The 24109-nt window shown below is 47.3% G+C and overlaps 1 protein-coding gene and 4 non-coding genes across 6 annotated transcripts; 2 read left to right on the forward strand and 3 right to left on the reverse strand.

Moving 5' to 3' along the window:
• Positions 1 to 73: 73 nt before the first annotated feature.
• Positions 74 to 160, reverse strand: TRNAR-UCU. Its single transcript is given in 2 exon segments — positions 74 to 109; positions 124 to 160. It is a non-coding gene; the product is annotated as a tRNA-Arg (tRNA).
• A 503-nt stretch (positions 161 to 663) lies between these two features.
• TRNAL-UAG lies at positions 664 to 745 on the forward strand. The gene has a single exon. It is a non-coding gene; the product is annotated as a tRNA-Leu (tRNA).
• A 422-nt stretch (positions 746 to 1167) lies between these two features.
• Positions 1168 to 1239, reverse strand: TRNAQ-CUG. Its single transcript has one exon. It is a non-coding gene; the product is annotated as a tRNA-Gln (tRNA).
• Positions 1240 to 1812: 573 nt separating this feature from the next.
• Positions 1813 to 1885, reverse strand: TRNAK-UUU. The gene has a single exon. It is a non-coding gene; the product is annotated as a tRNA-Lys (tRNA).
• Positions 1886 to 2579: 694 nt separating this feature from the next.
• Positions 2580 to 22460, forward strand: ALOXE3 (arachidonate lipoxygenase 3). 2 transcript variants are annotated; one of them, XM_016154648.2, is made up of 15 exons: positions 2580 to 3204; positions 3808 to 4012; positions 5098 to 5179; positions 5712 to 5831; positions 6150 to 6275; positions 8179 to 8282; positions 8852 to 9024; positions 9762 to 9905; positions 9995 to 10198; positions 10292 to 10378; positions 10915 to 11084; positions 11698 to 11819; positions 16310 to 16410; positions 16992 to 17162; positions 21546 to 22460. In XM_016154648.2, the coding sequence occupies exons 1-15, from the start codon at positions 3058 to 3060 to the stop codon at positions 21723 to 21725; spliced, it is 2136 nt and encodes a 711-aa protein (XP_016010134.2). In that variant the 5' UTR covers positions 2580 to 3057; the 3' UTR covers positions 21726 to 22460. The 2 variants fall into 2 exon arrangements, with proteins under 2 accessions (XP_016010134.2, XP_036079444.1); XM_036223551.1 differs by lacking the exon at positions 10292 to 10378.
• The last annotated feature ends 1649 nt before the right edge of the window (positions 22461 to 24109 follow it).

Consider the following 24109-nt stretch of genomic DNA (forward strand, 5'->3'; position numbering starts at 1 on the left):
AGAAGAAAGAACGGGAGCCTTTAAGAAAAAGCCAGATAAAAAGGAAAGGGAGGGGGGAAAATTTAAATAAAACCGACTCTGGTGGGATTCGAACCCACAACCTTTGAATCGCTCTCTCGTCACTAGAAGTCCAATGCGCTATCCATTGCGCCACAGAGCCACCTGGCGGGCGGAGGCATCTCACGGCTTACGGGTACTAGCATGGGAAAAAAGGGGTAGGGGAGGGGGAGGGGAAGCGGGGAGGGAATTGAGGGAATTGGGCGGGCGTGCCAAGAGCGTGTGGTTTGGATTTCAGAGGCCTGCCTCACAGAGGTAGGGGGCAGGTGAACCAGGTGGGAATGCGGGCGCTCATGGGTAAATGAAACAGGGAGAGAGTAACCGAATATGAGCGAAAGGGCGAGTACAGAGCTCCGGCTGCCCTCTTGGGAGATGTTTCCAGCCTAGGTGCACCCTCCTCCCAAATGTTGCCCCACCCATCCAAATAAACTCGTTCGTTGTAAATTTCTGTGTCTCTATTTTACTTTGTCTATTTGCTCTGCCGTCATTTGATCCACAATCCTGAGTCTCGATGGTTTCTAAAGACCAATTTAATACGGCTTTCCCCTACCTTACTTTTTCCTCGACTGTCTTAGGAGGACTGTGGAGAAAACACTCCTTCACGCAGGTAGCGTGGCCGAGCGGTCTAAGGCGCTGGATTTAGGCTCCAGTCTCTTCGGAGGCGTGGGTTCGAATCCCACCGCTGCCAGACCACAGTTTTCCTCGTCATCTAAGCACCCTGTAAAAATTCATAGAGGGACCTTTTAGAATATTTAGTTTTATGGGAACTGCTGTCATGGGTCTGAACACTGTCTTCCCTCTCTGGTATTCCAGAGATATCCCAGGTCTGCATCCCATCCACAAATCAAGACTTAATGGAAGCTACTGAGGTGCTCATTTCTTAAATTAGCTCCATTTAACACGTCCTCAAAATATTCTTATCTCAAATTTTACGCAATATGTTGTGTATTTAAATGATTTACTGTGCGTTCTCAGAGTGATACAAGCTCCAATTACCTAGTCTGCAAAACTCAAAAAATAGCATCTTAGTTTTTTTTCTTTTCACATCCTCTCGGATCATAAGGGAACCTCATATATGAAAATAATAAAGCATATTCAGTGAAAAGAAGAAGGTTCCACCGAGATTTGAACTCGGATCGCTGGATTCAGAGTCCAGAGTGCTAACCATTACACCATGGAACCTCAGTACCGGACCTCCTCTGAAACTTTGTACATTACCGAACTTCCTGTTTTGTGCATCTTCATACTGTATTATTCATAGAACTTGAAACAACGTAAAAACTGCTGTCGGATAAGGGAAACACCGCTGTCGAACACTTGAAATAGAAATTGAGATATAGACTAAGTGTAAAATAAAAACCATCCATAAAAGACAGTACAAAAAATTGTTATAATTTCATTAATACTGTAAAACAATTGATTATATGTTAACAGGCTAAGATTTCGGATATATTAGGTTAAATAAAATGTATTTTTAATATTAATTTTGACTTTTGAGTTTTACTGTTTATAATATGGCTACTAGAAAATTTAAATTAGCATAAATGGTTTGCATATAGACTGTTCTAAAACATCTCTACTTCCCTTCTACGTACTTGTTCTGCGTTCTGAAAACTAACACCCTGCCGCACTTTGTAAAACTTATTAAAACCAAGTAATAGTATACTTGTTATTCTCCTTTGTTTTGTTTGAAGGAATACTAATATTAATTGCACTCAAAAGCAAACAGTTATGTTCAGATTGGAAAAAGTGCGACGCCCGAACAGGGACTTGAACCCTGGACCCTCAGATTAAAAGTCTGATGCTCTACCGACTGAGCTATCCGGGCTCTTGTGTGTGTTTTTCTACCTAGTATTTAAGAGTATTGTTTTTGCGAAATTCCAAGCTAGCAGAACAGATAGGGAATTCTATATACGGGCGAAGAGGACTCAGGCATAGACCCGGAGGAAGCAGGAAAAGCCGGGCGACTGCTTATCGTGCTTCTTATCTGGCCTCTCTCGAAGACAGCTTCTGCTAAGTTTGAGACTCTGCGGTGCCAGGACTGGCCACGCGGGGCCGCTGCTGGCTGCGGGCTTCCATCATGGGGAGATTCCTTTCCCAACCTGGACCACCTAAATCTCTGGCATCCCGGTTCCCGCCCACCAGCCAGAAAGCTGAGCGCGGACCGGGAGTGGAAAGAAGGCCACTTTGGACCTTCAGGAGAAGTACTCCCGAGTCCACTTCGGTCCCCTGACTGTCCCCATTGAAAAGGAGAGATTGAGATAGGGCGTGCCAAAGACCAGGGACACAGTGGGCCGGGAGTGGAGATGGTGGTGCAGCGTACGGGGTAACAGGAGAGTTGTTTCTGACCCCTATACAGTGTTCAGGTTTGGGTGTGCGACCCTCCTGCGTGTGGCTATAGTCACGTGTGATTTATGGCTGAGTGTGACTCACTCGTATAAAATGATTCACATGGATGATTCACAAGTAGGAATGTGGGTGCTCTGTGCCGAGTTGTTGTTGAGAGAGGAAGAAAGGGTCTTGTGGGGAAGTTGGGAAGTGGGCAGATGAACAAGGGCCCCAGACCATCATAGGGCCCCTGAGCAGGAGGAGGGCAATGTACCAGTCATACGGTCGTCACTTACTCTGTTTCTTTCTCAGCACTTGGTTCCTCCCTTCCCAATGGGGCAAGGGCTCCTGATATCCATCTAGGCGAACCCTGTCCTGTCAGCCAGAGGGACTGGCTGTGCCAGAAGCAAGCAAGCAATTATTAGGGTGCAAGTGTGGGCGAGGGGAGGGAACTTGCAGTGAGCCAGGGCAGATACCGGGAGCTTCGGGAGAGGGAGATCATCCCAGAGAGAGCTTGGCCTTTCCTCAGACGTCTACCCAGCTCCCTATATCCCTTCCCCAGTGGCTCAGAGCCCAGCAACCCAGTCCTGCTCGGCCTGCGGCTCACCTCCAGGCCGGCTGCTGCTGGGGCTAACCTTGCCGGGGTGCGGGGCGTCCCTCCTTTCCTGCATCATGGCTGTTTACCGCGTGCGTGTGACCACTGGTTCGTACCTGAGGGCCGGCACCCTGGACAATATCTCCGTCACACTGGTGGGCACGTGTGGTGAGAGCCCCAAGCAGTTGCTGGATCGCATGGGCAGGGACTTCACTCCTGGATCGGTGAGTACAGAGAGGGAGGAGCGACCCCTGAAGTGCAGGGCGGGCAGAGGACCCTGAGGGAGGGGAGTATGTTCTCTTCAGGGCTCATCAAATCTGGATGCCGGCCCTGACCTCCTCACCATCCCTATTCTAGTCTCGTTCTTTCCTGCGTATGATAAACCGTATCTAGGCAGGGCTGTTAAGGAGCCCAGGGCAGGAGGTCAGAAGAATTTTGCTGGCTTCCTAGCTTCTCCTCTCATAACTGAAGGTAGGCTTTGGGCAAGTAGCTTGAACTCCCTGAATCTGGGTTTCCTCTTCTCTGGAGAGGATCTGCCTGCCTCTGCCAGGCCTCAGGATTGTTTGCTGGTGGGTCTTGAGGGGAGGTAGGAGTGGGCCCCCAAGCGGGCTAGTAAAATCCAGAACTCGCTCTGCCTGTGGTAGCTGTGGTTGCTTTTGCCTGGATGAGGAAGTGGCTTCTTCTAATTCACACAAAGGCACCACATGGGTTAGAGGTAGCTCAGGTTTCTATGCCAGAATAGATGTAGGTGTAGATGCACCTTGCAAAGTGCAAGGACAGTCTTGGCAGTTCTTTGCCTCTAACCTGCTTGTTCTCTTGGTCCTCAGGTGCAGAAGTACAAGGTGCGCTGCTCAGCGGAGCTGGGTGAGCTCTTGCTGCTGCGTCTGCATAAGGAACGCTATGCTTTCTTCCCCAAGGACTCTTGGTACTGTAGCCACATCTGTGTCACTGGCCCTGATGGTACCCTTTCCCACTTCCCCTGCTATCAGTGGCTCGAGGGCTACTGCACCGTAGAGCTACGACCGGGAACAGGTAGGCCAGAGGCAGGGACTGGCCTGTGCTGCAGAAAGTCTGTTGGGATTGGGGGTGATGTCTCCCAGAGCCCGAGGTATAGGGAACAGGGTTGTGGTTAGGGTAACTGGAATTCAGGGCACCCTAGTAGATGCTTTTTGAAAAAAAGTGAGCCTCTAAGACCCTGAAGTTCAGGAGCTTTCTGGGCAATATTTACCCCTCTGGAGACACAGAGACTAGACATGTACTCATATACACTCACACCATCCAGACACAGACACAAGCACACACAGATGGCCATTTGCTTTCCGCTGACTCCCCCTGTACTTCCCCAGAGTGAATTCCTCTGGGCCCCAGAGAGGAGCTAACCTGCAAGCTGAGTAATTGGATTTCAACAGCTGGAGAAACCCTGAATGTTGAGAGAATTTAGCTAAAAAGGCCCTGTCCACTACTACCGGCTTTTCTGATGTGGAAGAAATCCCAGTGAGGTGCTGTTAGGATTTCTTCTTGGATTTGAGGGCCTTTCAAGAACACTGGGCTTGAGCTTTTTCAGCCTCTGGACTTCATATCTATCTCCTGAGCTGTCTGATCTGAAGAGGCAAGACTAGAGTTACTCTAAGGTTTGAGATAAGTCTTAAGGGTGAGAGATGCTATTCTAGGTTAGGGTGAAGTGAACATTATCCCTCAGCCCATAGTGACTTATTCCTAGACCTCACTCTGAACCCTTATCTATCATAATAGTAATCCATCCATCACCTCAGAAATTAATTCATCAGTCATTTGTCAAGCGCATGCCACGTGCACAGTGCCAGGCACAATGCTAGATGCTGGGAATACAAAAAATGAATGATGAATGCAGTGTGACTTCTGCCTGGAAAGAATTTATAGTCTTGGGAAGGAGATATAGATGCAAACAATTAGGTAGATTGTTATAATTTGGAGGTAAGGTTGTCCTGAATCCCTTCTACTGATGAATGCACAGAGAATATGGGGCATCCATGTCACTGAGGGATTGAGTTCAAGGGTTAGAGGGTTCAAGCAAGCTTTGCTGGAGAAGATGTTATTTGAATGAAGACTTATATGATGGTATTTTTCATTCTCCACAGCAAGAACTATTTGTCAGGACTCCCTTCCCCTCCTTCTGGAGCACAGGAAACGGGAACTCCAGGCCCGTCAAGAATGCTACCGGTGAGGGTGACCTAATTTGACTTCTTTCTCCATTATTATTCTGACCTCAGACTTAATCACCCTGTTACTAACTCTGACCTCAGTTCCAACGTTGTGGGCCAAACTACGATCAGGACCATTATTCAAACCTCAATCTAATACTAACCTTGAGTTCAGACCCAGAACACCGGTACCAATAATTGTCCCAATATCATCAGTGAATCCATACTCATCCCTAGCTGCCCTTCATGTGACCCAGATGTCAGATATAACGTTAATATTGATGAATCCCAGCCCATCCTTAGCCTCACCCCCAAAATAGTTATGATCTTACTCTCAACACAAACTCTACTCTAAACCAGGCCTGGACATTTATGTCATCCTTAAATGCTACCCTGATCTGAAGCCTCAGGGAGAAGATTCTGATTCTTTGTTACCTACCCAGAAAGTCGGTGTTTTCTAGGAGTTTTATTTTCAAAGCATGTCTTTATAAGTTAAGGTTTCTGTATACCCTATGTTTGACTTGCCACCTCTAAACTCTTTCCCCTGAAAGTTGGAAAGTCTATGCCCCTGGCTACCCTGGCATCGTGGACGTCAGCTGCTTTGAGGAGATGGAGTCAGACAAAAAATTTGCCTTGACCAAGACAACGGCTCGTGCAAACCAAGATGACAAGTGAGGGAGGACCCAGGCTTGGGAAGAAGGTGGAGGGGTATGAAGTGAAGGGTCCATTGGGAGGATGGGACCCCAGGCCACCTGGAAAGAGAAGTTGGGTTCTATGATAAGTGCAATTTAATTTAAATGTCAGGAGCAAAATGGGCAAGGGTGGCCCAGGTCCCTAGTAGAGAGGAGGAGGACAGGGCAGTAAAAGAGCCCAGAGAAAGGGAGGCCTGGGGATTCTCCGGGAGGATAGAGGAAAGGAATTAAAGGGAATGAGCTTAAGGTCTCTGACTGTTCTCTGTTCTTCTGCCCCCACTCTCTCCCATCCCCCAGCAGTGGGAATCGGTACCTGCCTGGCTTCCCCATGAAAATTGACATCCCATCCCTGCTGCACATGGAGCCCAATATTCGATATTCAGCCACCAAGACTACCTCGCTGATCTTCAATGCCATCCCTGTGTGAGGCAACTGCCCTCTCTGCACTCCTGCTCTCTCTCCTGTCTGCATCTGTCCTTTTAATGCACAGCCGCATCTCTGCCTCAGTTTCCTCTCTCCCTGCCCCCAGTGTCCTCTCTCTCTGCCCCTCAGGATCTTCTCTCTCTCTCCTTAGACGCAATCTTTGAGCCAGGGAGAGGAGAGAGAAGGGGAGAGTGGGTGAGGTTTTGGCAAACCCAGGTCACCTTAGCAGGAGGAGTGGGAGGATCAGCTGGTCGTCTGTGCAGTGGCTGCATTAGAAGGCCCAGAGGAGGTCAGGGCAAGGAGGTGGCTTCTCATCTTCTGGACCTCTGTGCCGGAATGATTCTTTTGGAGAAGGACTAGTGGGAAGGGATGCAAAGGACGGGAGATACTCCAGAGTGTCTGCAGTAGCTTGGAGCAGGCAGGCAGCCACAGGTGGCTCAGGCTTCAGGACAAGGGCCCCGTGAGAGGCCCTGGCAGGGCTGAGGGTCCCTAGGAGCATCTCAGAAGGTAGAATCATCTGAGTAGGTCCCCAGATGGATATGTAGGTCTAGCCAGGGGAGGGCCTGGGAGACCACCAGGATAGCTGGCATGGGGCTCATAGAAGGGCCAGTGGTAAGAGAGAGCTGGCATTTTGCAGCTACTCATGGAGAGGAGGGGGCAGCAGTTGGGCTTTTGTGTGAGGCTACTACGGGGTGTTGTGAAGGATATTTGTGACAGGCCTTTGGAAAAAGGAAAGCCTTTTCTTTCTCCTTTATTGCCTCCTCCTACCCAGTTTTTCCCATCCCCTGGGTCCTGCTTGGGCAGGCACTCAGCAAATGCATGTGGAAGGAAAAGTGAATAGCTTAGTGAGAACACAAAAAGTTGTCCCTGGGCCTGTCACGTTGTTAATTCCCCTTTGCCCCCTGCCCTCTCCAGGTGCCCACACTCTTCACAGCACATCAGCATTCTTACACAGCCTACTTTGTTGACCAGTTGCCACAGACCTGCCTGCATTCCCTTCTGTTTGGCTTGGCCCAGTTAGTCAATGATTATTATGAACTAGGTATGTTGGGGCATACAGAGCCAAGTCATGGCCATAAGAGCCCATAGTATAATGGAAAATGATAGGAGTACATTGGTCTTATAATGTAACAAAGGGAGTAAAACGCATTTTGTGAAAGATACACAAGAGGTATGCATTTGAGAGTGATCAGACCATACTTCATGAAGGATGTTGCAAGTAAAATGCACACAGAACAGATAGATTTGATAGTAGGTGGAGATGTAGGAGATGGCTTTCTGGAAGAAGCATAGCTTGAGCAAATCTCTGGACAGGAGGGAAAGCAGGCTTCACTTTAAACATTTTTTTCTGATCATGAAATAATATCTGCTTCTTGTAAAAAAAATTCAAACCGTACAGACATCTGCAAAGTGAAAAGCGCATGTCCCTTGGGTTGCTAATCTCACCTTAATCAGTCCAGTGTATAGAGTATATCTATGGTTGTATTTAGCAAGGAGGTGCTGGTTAGCCTTATCTAGTGCACAGGGTGGGAGAAAAAGCTAGAAAGATCGATAGAAACTGGCTGGCAGGAAGCTTCCTAGCCAGCCTTAGCAGTTGGGGCTTTGTTTTGTAGGAAAAGCGGAGCCAGTGAAGGTCCATAACAAGATAGAAGCTTGAAGAAAGCAGCCCAAAACACCAATGGCTATTACTTTTCTGCACCACGTGGCTATGTGTGCCACCTTTGCATACACATGTGGAGTCACCCCTACAAAGCCTCAGCTGGCCACTAGACATTTTGTCCCATGTGGATTGTTAGACACTCTGCTCTGGGCATTGACCTTGTCAGTTTCCTCCAGGCCTTTAGGCTGGGGACACAGTGCCCTGGCAGCCTCAGGCCCCACCCTTATTCTTCCTCCTCCTCAGGTCCTTGGGCATGAAGCTTCGAGGACTGATAGACCGAAAAGGGTCCTGGAAGAAGCTGGATGACATCCGGAATATCTTCTGGTGCCACAAGACTTTCACTTCAGGTGTGCAGAGCAAGGCAGATGTTCATCCTCCACTCTATCCCATGCTCAGACCCTCTGCTTACCCTGGGAAAGCACCCTCCTCCAGCCCTCTCAGAGAGACTGCTGGGTTCTAGTGGGAGGGCCTCCTGGTTTCACTGGTGGCAGTTTCACAGATTGCCCTTAGGACCACACATCTCTCCTTCCTCTGGGAAGACACAAGAATAGGGGAGTGAGGATGGATAGATATTATATTTGCCCGGGAGAGGTCAAAGGTCATTTAGGGAGTCCTGATCCTGATCAGGGGTACAAACCTCTTTTCCTCTAACCATACCCCTCGCCCCACCCCGCCAATAGTTCTGGGCATTGAGGCCAGACTTAGGTCCAAATCCCTGTTCTGCCAGTCAACTGAGCAAGTTACTCCATCTCTTTGACTCTCAGTGTCCAGTGTTGAATTGAAGATGGAATTATACCTACTTCATAGGGTTGCTGTGAGGAAAACCTAAACCATAGTGATGAACAAAAGGCTGAGCAGGAGCAGGATCTAGGGAAGTAATTTCCAGACCAATCAACTCCTGTCTCTTGACCCCTAGAGTATGTAACAGAGCACTGGTGTGAGGACCACTTCTTTGGGTACCAGTACCTGAATGGCGTCAATCCTGTCATGCTCCATTGCCTCTCCAGCTTGCCCAGCAAGCTGCCTGTCACCAATGACATGGTGGCCCACTTGCTGGGACCTGGCACCTGCCTGCAGACTGAGCTAGAGGTGGGTGAATTGCTACTATGGACAAAGGATGGGTGCAAAGGGTAAAGATGGGAAGGCTGGTGCTGCATCCAGCCTGCAGGCCTAATCTTCTGTGCAGTCCTGACCCTGTACCTTTTAAGTATAGTAGATGTGAATGAGGGCTAATGGGGCTTGGGATGGCTTGAGGCCTGACATGGGGTCCAGTAAAAAGATATGAATGAACGGGACAATTTGGAGGAGGAGGCTCTGCCTCTGTTCTGGGGCTGCCAAAATCCTGAGTGCTGAGGCTGGAAGAAAACTCTTTTAGGACACCTCGAAGGCAGCGCCCCTAGATACAGCAGGAACGATCATGCAGAACTAGGAGCTTTGAGGGTGTGGGAAAAGTTGATGATCCAGTCTCTCTGGGGCAGCCAATCTCTCAGGTAGCCTCCAGAAGGTTGGAGGTGTGTTCGGTGATTTTGCTGTTGTTGGATACACTGAGGTCATCTATGTTGAGAATAGGAAGGACCAGATATGGGTAGAGGGGAAGAGGGTGCTGGCTTGTCCAAGCCGGGAAGCCAGGTGAGAGGTTGCACAAGAAGGGACTCTGCTGGACCTCATTCCGGACATTCTGGGAAGGGTGGGGTACCCAGTGTTGGCCATTAGTGCAGGCACCAAACTTTACTGAGGCCGGTGCTGGGGTAGGAGTGGGCAGAGAACAGGGAGGAAAGTGGAGCGCGAGTGGGAAGGGTACTCTGAAACTGTTGTGCCTTCCCCAGAGGGGGCACATCTTCCTAGCCGACTATTGGATCCTGGAGGAGGCCCCCGTCCACTGCTTAAACGGTCGCCAGCAGTACGTGGCCGCCCCGCTCTGCCTGTTGTGGCTCAACCCGGAGAGGTCGCTAATGCCCTTGGCCATCCAGGTGAGCCTGGGGCAGGACTTCTGGGGGCGGAGCCTCAGGGTGTACACAGGCTGTCTTGAGCCTCATTACTCCATTATTCTTGAATGCAGCTCAGCCAGACCCCGGGGCCCGATAGCCCCATCTTTTTTCCCACTGACTCGGACTGGGACTGGCTGCTGGCTAAGACGTGGGTGCGCAACTCTGAGTTCCTGGTGCACGAGAACAACACGCACTTCTTGTGCACGCATTTGTTGTGCGAGGCCTTCGCCATGGCCACGCTGCGTCAGCTGCCGCTCTGTCATCCTATCTTTAAGGTCTGTGTGACCCCCGGGAGGGGCCAGAGGGAGCGGTGTCAAGGTGGCTCTCTCCCCTGACCTTCGGCTCCTGTGAATTCATCCCACTCGCAGCTCCTGCTTCCCCACACTCGCTACACACTGCAGGTGAACACCATCGCCCGCGCCACGCTGCTCAACCCCGAGGGCCTGGTGGACAAGGTGCAGCCTCCCAGTTTCTGATGGCCCACCCCTGAATACTCTGCCCCGCCTTCAAGCCCTGTTGAACCTCCAATCCCATTCCACAGTTACTGTTAGCCAGTTCCCGCAAGCCCCGCCCCTCCCCGCAAATCTCCTATTTGTCCTGCCCACAAACCCTGTCCCCGCCCACCAATCACACCCAAAGGGCCCCACCCCCTCAGACCCTGTTCCAAATACTCTTTGAGGTGGTTGGGGCATCCTCCGCCTAAGCACTGCTCCTTGCTGACCCTGCGCCAAGCCCCGCTCTCGTCCCTCTGCCTCCCTAACATCAGTTCATTCTTTCAGTTACTAAATACTTAAGGATTTGATTACCTCCTATGCATGTAGGGCGGCAATCTGCGTAGCTCATGTCAGGCCCCTGTGGGTGTTTGATCCGTGGTCTTGGACTGCCCGATTAACTGAAAAATCCCCTCCTCTGAGTCACTTGTCCCATCTCGTCCCCAGGCAGTGGGTTGGGATTGGGAGGGCCTGGGAGTTGAGCTGTGATGTGTCCTCAGGTCACGTCCATAGGGAGACAAGGCCTCCTCTACCTCATGAGCACCGGTCTGGCTCACTTCACCTACACAAATTTCTGCCTTCCGGACAGCCTGCAGGCCCGCGGTGTCATGACCATCCCCAATTACCATTACCGAGATGATGGTCTGAAGATCTGGGCTGCGATTGAAAGGTACGGACCTGGGATGCTGTGGTCAATCTGGCTCCAAAAGGTCCTCCTTCTAGCCCAGGGGCAGTGTGACCTCTGTGCTCATGCAGACTGGGGTGGTTAGTGCTGGGGGTTCCCGGTGTTCTCCTGCTCAAGCATGGGGCACGCCCAAGGGTGAGAGTTGGGGTTGGGGTACCCTGTGAAATGGGAGCTTTGGGCTGGAAGGGTCGGGCTGTGTGTGAACACAGTGGAGGAAGGGACGGGAAGGACAGGGTGTCCAAAGAAGGTGAAACATCTAGGTGTAGACTGGGGCCTCCAGGCAGGCAGGTCTTCCTTTCTTTTGGGTGCTGAGTGGAGAGGGGATGCAGCATGCGTCGGGCTCTCCTCTGTGTACCCTCTTGCCCCTGTGCAAGAAGAAGGCCCAGAGCACCCATGACTCAGAAGTGGGGGTGAGACTTGAGAGAAGCATAGGCACTCATGTTCCAACTGCATTTGAGGGTCCTCACTGAACCCCTGTGAACTCTCAGTAGACTGTGACCAGCTGGCTCTTCCCAGCCTGAGTGGCGGTGGACTTTGGTTTTCTGGCCAGGCCTGAGCCTAAGGTCACCACCATGGCATGGGCATCTCTTTCCTGCAGCTTTGTCTCAGAAATCGTGGGCTACTATTATCCCAGTGATGCGTCTGTGCAGCAGGATTCGGAGCTGCAAGCCTGGGTCAACGAGATTTTTGTTCAGGCGTTCCTGGGCCGGGAAAGCTCAGGTATCCCCCGACCACAAGCTCCCAATGACCCAGTACTCCTGCTGGCCCTACCATTAATCAGTTCCTATTTATTGATCAACCTTTGAAGTATATCTTACTATTAGCCCCACTGAATAGATGAGGAATAGGCACAAAGAAGGCTATGCAGCAAGTGGCAGAGGCAGGATTCAGAGCCAGCTCCCATCGTCTCCAAAGTGCTTGCTTTCAACCACAGCCCCGTGCCCCTCTGGTCCCTTCTAGACTTTCACAAGCCCGAGCCCATCCATTCACTTCTGCTTGCTGAGCTCTCTCTATAGATGTGTCATATCATGTGATAGGAACCATCTTTGGCCTCAAACACAAAGGATTCTGGAACCCTCTCTCATACTATCTCATGACTATCCTGCCAGGTGGCCCCTCAAGCCATCAACCCCTCTCACTTCCTTTGGCTTCAAGGAGTGAGTTGGTTTTGCTGCTGCTTAATTCTTCCTTATTTACTCCTGTCACCTAACCCTGACTTTCTTCTCTCTTCTAACACTGGCTGAGAGGCTTTTATGGCTCACCAAACACCAGTGGCTCCCTCATAGACCTACTTTGCTAAACCTCAGTGCCAAGCAGACCACTCTACCTTTCTAAAAGTGTTTCCTTAGCTGCAGGGAGAATACATTCTTCTGAACCTCCCGCTTCTTCTCAGATCCCTGCCGTCTCCCCATCCCAGGTGTTGGCTTATATTGTATCACTGTCTCCTCTCTCTACCCCTCCATAATGGAATAATCCTTTCTCCTGTTTCTCCTTTGTAGATAATTCCAGGCTTGGAAACCCCCCACTCCCCATTCCCTGAAAGACTTTTCTTGTTAGCTGCCTCAAAGTCACTCTTCAGACCAGCACATTAAAACTATAAGTCATCCCACTACAGAAGGACTTTAGGCCTTGCTTGGTTTATACATCCCATTGCTACTCTTCATGGCCTACTTCCCTAGTGCATCTGTACTGCGGTCTGTACTGGAAAATGCAGAAGAAGCCTCTATCTCTGAGTGTAGTGGAAGAGAAGGAAAAGCTTAAAGTGGCACAAATGTCCACTTTCCAGTTCCCCCAACCCTGGCCCAAGGGCGAAAGACTCACTGCCTGGTACATCTCCTTTCAGCAGGGATGTGGCTTTTAGCTGACGTAGTGCTTCTGGTGGCCACCCAGAGGAGTTCCTGTCTAGGGAGTTCCTGGGAGGATGAATGGCTGCAGGTCACCCACAAATAGAATGAACAGCCCTACCTGTAATTGGTTCCAAGGCTTTTTTTTTTAACAAAAATATTTAAACACATAGAGAAATAGAGTATAATATAATGTATACCTATTTACTCACCACCCAGATTCAACAATTGCTAACGTCTTTGCCATATCTGATTAATCTGTTGCTTTTACTTACTGCCAGTCTTTTAAAGTAATTATATATATTTCATATAGGCATTGCAAAAAATGACATTTTTCTACACAACCACAATACTGTCATTACACTAACAAAATTGATAATAATCTCCAATATCGCCCTCTTTCCTAGTCTGTATTCAAATTTACTCATTTGTCCCATTTTCCCTCAGTCGATTCTGTTGATTCTGGAGTCATTCAAGGACGACATGATATATTTGTTTTGACTCTAAAGTCTCTTAATTTAGGACAGCATCCCCCTTCCCTTTTTAAATTACATGGCATCTGACAAGAACTATTAAACAGCCAGGACTAATTCCACAGAATGTCTTACCTTCTGAATTTATCTAATTGCTTCCTCATAATGTCATTCACCTTGTTCCTCTAGCTCCTATAATATCTAAAGGAAGTAATATCTAAAGGTTAAATACTTTTGGTGAGACTATTTCTCAGGTGATGCTGTGTTCTCCACATTGCATCATCTTGGGAGGCTCATATATCAGGTTGTCTCACTACTAGTGATACCAAGAGTGGTTTCTTGGTAAAGGTGGTGACAGACAGATCACTTTTGGATCTTTTAAAGGGTGGTCCCTCCCTATGCTTTGCAAGCCTACTGTTAATCATGGGCAGTTCTGATTCTGACTGCTCTCTTTCTAGAGACAGTTCTCTTTGGGGTTGTCTGTTTCCTATTTAAGACCCAGAAAGGGATATAATTACTCTTGGCTCAACTCTCCTATCTTACTTTATTAAACTTGTCTCTAATTTAACACATCAAAACATTCTTCAAACTGAGAAACATCTCTCCCAACCAATACAAACTTATCCTAGATTCATATGTTTTAAGGTAAAACTCATTCATTAACCTCAATCAGTATGCCTTTTGCTACATATTTTAAGGGGGGAAAATATCATGAGCTATAGAAAAATTCCCATAAATGATCTGACTGCTTTACTTTTTTATCCTTATTCTCAGCTCTCGAGGTTAGAATATCAACAATGAACAGAACATTCAGAAAATTCCTACATACCCCCAGTCAGATACCCAGTTCTTCCTCCAAACCTCTCCGTCTGCTCTGTTGCATCAGTCTCTGTCCAGTCTTCCTAACTCCAAACCTTGGAGCCATCTTTGACTCATATTCCCCTCTGTCTTCCTCTCTCCCTAAACCCAGTTGGGTGGCTAACCCTATTCCTGTTATTTTTCACTGCCACAACCCTAGTTTCAGTCCTCTATTTCCTGCATTGTGGCAGCTGCTTCTCAACCAGTCTCACCTCTCCTAGCCTTTTGTTGCTTGCCTGCCAAGCCTGTGGAGTGCTGCCTTGGTAATCCTCTGAAATAGTGCCCATAAACCACCTGGCTTGACACACTGCTGCAACTGCACCCCTAAGTACCCTCCTTGACCTTTCACCTTGTTTATGCCCCATTCCTTCTCACTGTGGCTTCTTACCCTCTCATGCATTCACTTCATTCAACCAGTCATTCTTGAACTCTTAATATGTATTAAGTGTTGTGCTAGGTGAACATGACAGACAAAAATTTCAGCCTTTATGGAGTTTAACATTCTTGTAGGGAGATACAGATCACAAACATATGTCAGGTGGTTATGAATGCTAAAAAGAATGATACAACATCAGAAATCACTAATGTGTCAAAGTGAGAGTGTAACTTCCAATAGGTGGTCAGAGAAGGCCTCTCGGAGGAGGCAATGTTTGAGTAGGGATGTGAAGGAAGTGAGAAAGCTGGTTCTGTGGCTAGCTGGCATAAGAGCATGAAGGGAGAGGTGGGAGAGCAATGCCCTGAGGGAGAGCATGCTGGTTGGCTTGAGGAATATCAGGAAGGCCTATGCGGCTAGACTAAAGTGAGAGGGAAAAAAGTCGAGAAGCGAATGAAGTTAGAGAAAAAGTCAGAGCCAGATCAAGTAGGGCCATGGTGAGGTAAGTGAGATGGGAAGCCTTTAGAGGATTTTAGCAAGGGGTGACATAATTGGATTTATGCTTCTAAAGGATCACTCACTCCAGCTGTCAGTGATAAGGGTGGAAGCAGTCAGATTCATCCAGGAGCAAGATGATGGAGACTGGGTAGTGGTGGAGTTTGGAGGTAGTGAGATGAAATCGACTTCTGGAAGTATTTGCTGATATTTGTGGTATGAAATAAAAAAAGTGAGTGCACAGGATAAAGAGTATCAAAATGGGACCACTGTGGGAGGGATGGGTGTGGGGAGTGGGTGGGGTTTAGCTAGTCAGGCATTAGGTTTTGCAGATGTTAAGTTTGAGATGCCTCGTAGACACTTGGGTGGAACTGTCAGGTAGCAGCTGCAGATTTAAGCCCACTGTTGAGTCTAGAGTTCAGGGGTCAGGGGAACCAGGGATGTGAACTTGTCAGCCAGTGGGAGGTGGTTAAAGCTGTAGACTTGAATGAGACCAGTGAGGTACAGAGAGAAGAGAGCCAAGAACTGAAATGCCTTCCTCTGTCATCTTTTTTTCCATTCAAAGCTCACTCATTCTTACTCAGGGAGGCCCCTTCTCCTCCTCTGGGAGAGTGCCCCCAAGTAGATTAGCCTCAGTGCTCTGCCTGCCTGCCTGTTCTCTCCTCAAAGAGCCAAGCCCTGGGCCTTAAAGCTTCCCTCTGCTTCCATCACTGTCAACTTATGAGTAGCACATTCTGGTTGACTATTCCTGCTGCTAAGTCCAGTAGCAGATGATCCACTATTGGGTGCTTGGACAATCTTGGTGAACTGAGTAGAATTAAATCATTAAGTGCCAATATGGGCTGCAGACAGAAGTGCTTTGATGGTCAGAGAGATGCAGCTTGGATATCAGCTTGAGTCTGACTCTTGCTGTGCGAGCTCTGCTGGCTGGGCATTTCTGGTCTGATCCCAGCACTCAGCTCTTATCCTTACCCCATGTAGAAACCATGAGCCTTGGTGATGACCATTTCTAACCTCAGCCCAACCCTAATCATAGTCTAATAACAGTGGTGGCCAATTGTTCAGCCCTCACTTCCTCACTCTCCCCCTGTGCTGAGCCCCAGCCCTGAGCTGCCCCTAGGAATCCAGTTCTCTCTATCCACACCCTTTCCTTCCTCCCACACCCAGGCTTCCCAAGCCGTCTGTGCACCTCAGGAGAGCTGGTGAAGTTCCTCACTGCAATCATCTTCAACTGCTCCGCCCAGCATGCTGCTGTCAACAGTGGGCAGGTAAGGCCTCAGAGGGCAGGCCTGGGGGGCATTGGGCCACACGAGATTAGGCTCAGCAATGCACGCGAGGCCAGAGTTTGGGTTGAAAGCATGGGTGGATCAGGGTTGGGATGGGTTTATAATTAGGGTTGGGGTTTGAGTAGCAACTTGGTGGAGTAAAAGTCTGCCGTTGAATGATGATTGAGGTGGAGCTGGATCCAAGGTTGTAATGGTACCTTGAGCTGGTGTTTTGTAGGGAGTAGGATTTATGGGCTCCTGTCAGGTTAGGACACAGCCAAGTGGAGCATCAGGTTGATCTGTGTGGTATGCCAGCCCAAGGCCCATTTCTAGGATTACCTCCTCTCTGGGTCCTCCTCTTTCCTTTGGTGATTCACCTCACCCAGTTCTGGAACATTGGGGTGGGGAGTGACAAAGGATGAGCCAGGCTTCTGCCCCACTTCTAGAACTTTCTACCCTATACCCCTCCCTCTCTTTCCACAATCCCCTAATTTCCCAAATGCAAAACCTGATGATGATGATGATGATGGAGCTGGTCCTTCCCCTCTGGCCAATTGACTCAACTGGGATGGGGGTCTCCACAGCATGACTTTGGGGCCTGGATGCCCAATGCCCCATCATCCATGAGGCAGCCCCCACCCCAGATCAAGGGGACGACCACCCTGAAGAGTTACCTAGAGACCCTCCCAGAAGTGAACGTCACCTGTAACAACCTTCTCCTCTTCTGGGTGGTCAGCCAAGAGCCCAAGGACCAGGTGTGTATATAGGGTGGGGTGAAGGGGTTGGGGTTTCCAGGGTCTAGGCAGTGGTGGTGGTAGCAGCTGTTTCAGGGGGGGCTTGGGGATTGACCATGGCATTTATGTGTATGCTGCTGAACTGCTCTATGTTCTTCAGTTTCTTCAGGAAATTATCCCAAGAGACATATATTGAAGCAAATACCAGTTTAGTAGCTAGGATACAACATTCATTCAATTCACCAGTTTATCCATCCATCCATCTATCCAACCATTTATTCATCCATCAGTCATTCATCCATCAACCACTCATCCATTCATCCAAACAGTCAACACACAATTTTTGTATACCTTCCATATGCCTACAGAATACTGGGCACCAGGCATATGAAGTTGAGTTAAGCATTTCCGCTTCCGAGAACTCTACTGTCTAGCTGAGGAGATATATACACAAGTGAAAAAGGATACTACAGTGCTGTAGGAATTATTAATGTACTTATTCTTCCATTTGAGCATGTACTTCTTGAACACCTGCAATGTGACAGACACTGATGGGAAGATGTGAACCCTGTCCTAATGAGGGTGGAAGGTTCCCTCCTCATGGGCCAGTGGTAGAGGTGAGGAACCTGACTGAGTCTGGATGAACCCAGTAAGGCTTCTTGAAAGAAGTAACATCTCAGCTGAAACCTGTAAGACAAGTAGGAGTTTGGAAGACAAAGGAGGGGCAGGGATAATTTTTTAGGCCGAGGGAAGGAAGATTGAACTGAAGTGAAATGAAGGCAAGAGTCCGTTGGTGTGTCTGTAGGATCAGAAATGGTTCAGTGAAGGCATAGTATTCATTCAGAGGACAACAAGAAGCCACAAAAGAGTTTTAAGCCTGGAGTGACATGGCTAAATTTGTGTTTTAGCAAAAGTGCTTCTTTGGCTGTGTAGATGAACAGGAGATGCAACTTTGGAGGCAGGAATGATAGGGAAGAGGCTGTTACATTGGCTGAGACTTATAGGGCAACAGCCATTTAATCACCAATTACCCTCATCTCAATTTATACATTGAGTTATCGGCCATGCTTCTGCCCTCCTAGTCTTATTTACAAGTTCTCTGATGTTATACGAATATCTTCATTTCTCATGCTTGACTTCATTTGCTGCAGATGTTTTATCTCCTTAACAAGTTTTAACTTACCATCTCATAGCCTGGGAATGCTAGGAACTCGTCCCTTGTATCCTGATCCTTTCCAGTTCCAGCTTCCAAGGATTTGGAGACATTCATTTCTGTTGTTATAAAGGAAAAATTCTGTTTTATGTCTTCTCACAGAATATTCTATTACTACTCTCAATATTCTCACTCAATATTCCTGGCCACTAAATGTGTGTGGGGGGGTGTTCCCACACCAATCAATTCTCAGACACTACCTGAGTGGCCTATAATTTAACTCAATTCTGACACTATGTACCTGGAAATAGTGTCAGATCCCACAGGTTAAGGGCTCAGTCCTACAAGACTTTTCAGATACAGTTGCCAATAGGAAGTCCCGGTTGTCACCAGTGCTTCTGACCAGCCAACTAGAAATCAGAGATTTCTACAGCCCCCTCCTCAGGTTTGATCTTTTACTGGAACAACTCCCAGAACTCAGGAAACTGTTTACTAGATAACTGGTTTATTATAAGACGATACAACTCAGGAACAGCCAGATGAGAGAAATGCACAGGGCAAAGTGTATGGGAAGGGGTGTGCCACGCTCTTACATGTTCGCCAACCTGGAAGCTCTCTCAACTTGTACTTAAGGGATTTTTTAATGCAGGCTTCATTACATAGCCATGGTTGTTTAAATCATTGGACCTTGGGGATTAATTTAACCTCCAGCCCTTCTCTTTTTCCCAGAGGTTGGGGGGTGGGACTATAAGTTCCAACCTTCTTATCTCGTGGTTGATTCCAGTGGCAACCAGCTCCCATCCTTAGGGGCTTTCCAGAAGTCACCTCAATAACTCAGGTTAAAAGGTGCTTATTTTGAATAGTAAAAGATACCTGTAACATTCTATCACAAAATTATAAGGGTTTTAAGAGCTCTGTGCCAGGAATGGGAGGAATATCAAATACGTATTTCTTGTTATAAACCACAATATCACGGTGGAGAGGGATGAGTAGGCAAGAGGATGAGGGTGGAGGGTTCCCTCCCCATGGGCCAGTGGGAAGTTTAACCTGGAAAATTGTAGTAACAACTACCAAATAATAGCAGCTCTCACTTCTTGAGGATCTATCATGTATTAGTCATTAAATCAAATATCACATGTCCACTATTTTAAAATACAAAATAAATTAGTAGCTATATTTAAAATGCTTAATAAAGTGCCTGGTAGATAAGTGTTCGGTAAATGGTAGTTCCATTTTATAGGGGAGAAAACAGGTTCAGAGATATTAAGCAATTTCCCCAAGGTCACACAGTCGGTAAGTAGGCTTTCAAATCAGTCTGTCATGTTTCTATGTTCTCCTCTTTTGACAGCTACACTATAGTTTCAGAAATTGCAGGTCAATTTGGTGAGACATAAGCCATAAAACTGATTCTTTGAAAAAACCAATAAAAGTAAGAAACCAGAGAAAATCATAATCATGAAAAAAGAACATAAATGTACATTAGGAATGAAAAAGGCAGGTAGCCATTAATACAGAGAAGATTGAAAAAATTAGAAGAAAATACTATTTACAATTTTAGGCAAACAAATGTGGAAATATAGATGAAATAAATGATTACATAAACAAAACAACACCAGAAGAGATGAAAATCATACATGAATAGAAAAGGTTGTAAAATATCTATTCTCTGTCTTTGCAAAGGATATTCTAATAAACCTTCAAGGAACAAATAATTTCTAAGTTGTTCAAACTGCTTGAAAGTATAGAAAAAGGTGGAAGCTTCACAAGTCATCTTACTGGGTTCTGTTTTACTGGGGACGCTGATACTAGCACTTGGCAAATGTAGTGCCTTTCGGAAAGGAGGTGAGTTCAGGTATAGGGTTCTCATCCTAGATCTACATGTCCCACATATATGACCTTGGGTATATAATTGGGCATCTCCAAGCCTCAGTTTCTTTGTCTATAAAGTGAGAATGATAAGAGTACCTGTCTTACAGGATTGTTGTGCCATTGTGATAATCCATGTAAAGTGCTTGCAACATGTTAGTTGTAATTAAGAAAATAAAATTATAAACTTGTTCCACTTAGCTACGACAATCTTAAAAATATATCAGCAACCAATGAAGGCCAACAGTAAATAATAAAACAATAATACACCATGACAAAATCTAGTTTATTCTAGGAATGAAAGGAATGAAAGGTTGATTCAACCTTATAAAATCTAACAATATTATTTGTTACATCAAAAAAGAAACACACCATATAATCATCTCGACATAGGCAGAAAAAGCATTCGAGAAGTATGAAAAACCATTACTAATAAAAAGTAAACTAAAACTCGTTTATAGAGTTTTGATAAAAAGTATATTTCAGAAAATAAAACACTGTACTTATGGTAGAACAATAGAAGTCTCCTCATTAAAGTCAGGGACAAGAAAACAATGCCACCGTTACTGCTGTTATTTAATACTGTTTTAGGAGGCTTTGCCAGCGAAATAAAACAAGATGAAGAATTTTTTAAACATCAGTGTTGTTGGCAACAGTTATATTGTATGAAGGTTATATTGGATGGGAAATGTGAGCTGGTTAGGAGGCCCACCCCATGAATTATGTGATTATGGAGAGGTGGCAGTCCTGTACTGTCACAAGATGGCATCGACTCAAGCTTATCGCAATATTTCTTGATTGTGGTTGGCCATGATATATAATGTGGCAATGTATGGTGATGGCGATTGTGTTGGCAAAAGTTTCATTATGTCTGGTGATGGGGAAGATACCTCAGACCTCGTTGTCTTCAGGGGTTGACTTTTGTGAAATTGTGAGGTAATGGGGCATATAATAGGGCTGAAACATGTTTACATTGATTTCAGTAGTGTTATGAATGTGATTGTGTTCTTTTAGTTCACAGAACAGTGGACCAGACACTGGAAGGGACCTTTAAAGATTTTCTAGTTCAATCCATGCATTTTCCCATGCAGAAACTGAGTCAGAGTAACAACAAGCAAAGGGTTCCCAGCAGAGGGAGCATGAACTTTAGGTTGACAGGCTTCTGGCCCTACACTCCTCGGGCTGTGGGTGTCAGGGCTGCTCTGTGCCGGTTGCTTGGAGTGATGATTAGATGCTGTGGTTTGAAGGGTTTGCGTTTATAGTAGCCGTGGCTGATTCATGTCCTTAGAAGCAACTGTGACTTTATTTGTTGGCACATGTGGTCTCTCATTATTTTCCATCCCGTCCTCAACATCATCCCGACCCCGCATCTGATTTTCTCCCAGCGGCACCTGGGCACTTATCCAGACCAGCACTTCACCGAAGAGGCTCCACAGCGGAGCATCGCAGCCTTCCAGAGCCGTCTGGCCCAGATCTCACGCGACATCCGGGAACGGAACCGGGGTCTGGCGCTGCCTTACACCTACCTAGATCCTCCCCTCATCGAGAACAGCGTTTCCATTTAATCCCCTTCTCCTACCACCCTGGAAGAAAGGCCCAAGCATGAGGAGAGCCAGCTTCTACGGATCCTCCAGGCTCTTTCACCCTCTCTGTTCTCCATCAGCCTGAACTGTCTCCTCTGCAGGTGGGGACTTTTTCCACCCAAGATGGCTCTAGCATCATATGAAGTAGACCCTTAGCTCTGAGAGACCAGTACAGCAGTGCCCAGGGTGAGAAACTGCTGACTAAAATGAAACGCACAATAAACACTCCAAAAGGAAGGAACCTCATTTACCCCTTTCCCTATTTTGGTCAGCTTCATACTTCCTTCTGTCAAAATCTACCTCCTCCCATTGGGATCCCCAGCTCAGGACTCTGAGCTCTCCTTGCCAATCCTCCCCCATTCCCAAACTCTTTCTCTTTTTTCTTCCCTTTTTGTTTCTATGGTCCTCCAAGCCTAAGACTAACCAATCCAACTTCCTTCTCTGGAAGAGCCTGGAAGCTGGGCAAGAAATGATGTATGCCCTAGATCTGCCATGTGGTCCTCTCTGACCCCAGCATCTTTAAGGAAAGAGTTAGAATTAGATCCTAGCTTACCTGGACCTCTAGCTGCAGTTCTCAGGACCAGGCTTCCTGGCTTGGGTGTGTACAGGGTCTCTCCCCAGCTCTTGTTCCATCCACACTTCCACCCACCCCTTCCTTTTTTTGTTGCTGTTCTTGAGCCCAGTGAGTTCAATAAAAACCAACATATTTGGCTCCCATCTTGTTTTTGTTTTAATATATGCATGTGTGTATGTATGTAGGCAGGTGGAGTACAAGGGGGTTGGAGAAGGATGGAGCAGCAGTGAGTTCCTGGATCACCTGTTCTGGAGACAGGAAACCCCTCCTCCGTTCAACCCACCACCTAGCCAGGCCCTACCTTCCTGCTCACTTCCTAGAGAGCGTCATTCATCAGGGAGTGAAAGAATATTCAGATTCAAGGGGCTGATAGGAAAAAGTAGGTATTTTACAAAGCCTGAGAATCCAACTTCTGAGTGAGGATTGTTAGTGTTGCCACTAAGATTCGGTTCCTCTTCTGGACTCATGGAAGACTCAACCTCTAGCTCTTTTATGGATGGGTGGAGTCACAGATGAGTTTTGGCTAATGAGCTATGAGCAGAAGTAATGCAGGTCATCTCCAGGCTGGAGCATTTAATTACTCTCATGACCCCTTCATAGTTTTCTTCTTTCTGCCTCTGCTGTTCTAGAACCATGTGTTGAGATGGCACTTCCAGCAACTTCTGCCTCTGAGGGACTGATCAGATCAGAGGTCCCTGCTGACCTGAGTTGGACATAGAGCTGAGAAATTTTTTTGGGTTAAATTATTGAGATTTTGGGATTGTTGTTGCAGCATAATCTAGCCTATCTCGACTGAAACAGATGGTAATCTGGGGAGTCTTACGTTCTCCCTTCTGGCCCTGTAACCCTTAAATATAGACTTGTGCAGCCCTCACGTCAGTTATCGGTATCTTTCTCTCTAGCCACTCAACACCTTCTTGTTTCCTACTTCCCAAGACTTCAGATCCAGCCCCCTTACCTCCTTTGCCTCTTGTGTCAAATTCTGTGACTGACCAAACTCTGCTCATAGGCTCTCTCTGGCCAGTCACATTACCTGGGATGGAAGTGGGGGCAGTTAAAGGTCCGATTTTACTTCTCGTACCTGCATCCTGGGAGAAGAGAATCCCCATGTCATGGTGCTTGAAGAGGTATGTTTAGTGACATCTCACTTGCAAATTCTAACCTAAGTATGTAGCCCAAATCACCAGATGTTGTCCATTTTAAAAGAAAATCAAAGGACTAAGTGCCCCCTAGTGCCCAGGAAGACTGCAGCAGAAGCTGGATTTGCGTACCTTTCAAATCTGAGCTTTAACTTAGACCAGTAGGACCTGCATATGCTGTAGGGATGTCAGGGCACACTTAGGCATCCCATGCCTCTAAGAGGATAAACATTCTTTGGCCTGCACCAAAGTGAGCATTAGGAGGCATGTCCATCTTAAAAACTCCCAAGAGCCGGAAAGGGAGGGCCCAGGATGGATCGCTGTAATCTGGTTTCCCAGAAAGCCAGCTTGGAAGGAGATTTATTGAGGAGACACACGCAGCAGCATGTAGGATTCTGCCCAGGCTCTGGGCACCTCTGGGAACGGATGTGGGGAAGGGGCTCATGTAAAGCTTGAGCCCTGTCAAATGGGGGTGCTTCCTCTAGCTTCTACTTTGACCTCTCTATGCTTTTTGGTTAGTCTGGAAGGCATAGTGAAAAGCACACCAGCCCTCTTTCTTCAGCTGGCCTTGAGCAAGTCCTTCAGCCTCAATGGCCCAAGTCTGTCAGATAAATGTGAGAGACAAGAAGACTTGAAAAGTCCCTCCGACATTT

This window comes from Rousettus aegyptiacus, unplaced genomic scaffold (genome assembly GCF_014176215.1).
Source record: "Rousettus aegyptiacus isolate mRouAeg1 unplaced genomic scaffold, mRouAeg1.p scaffold_m13_p_6, whole genome shotgun sequence".
NCBI lineage: Eukaryota > Metazoa > Chordata > Mammalia > Chiroptera > Pteropodidae > Rousettus > Rousettus aegyptiacus.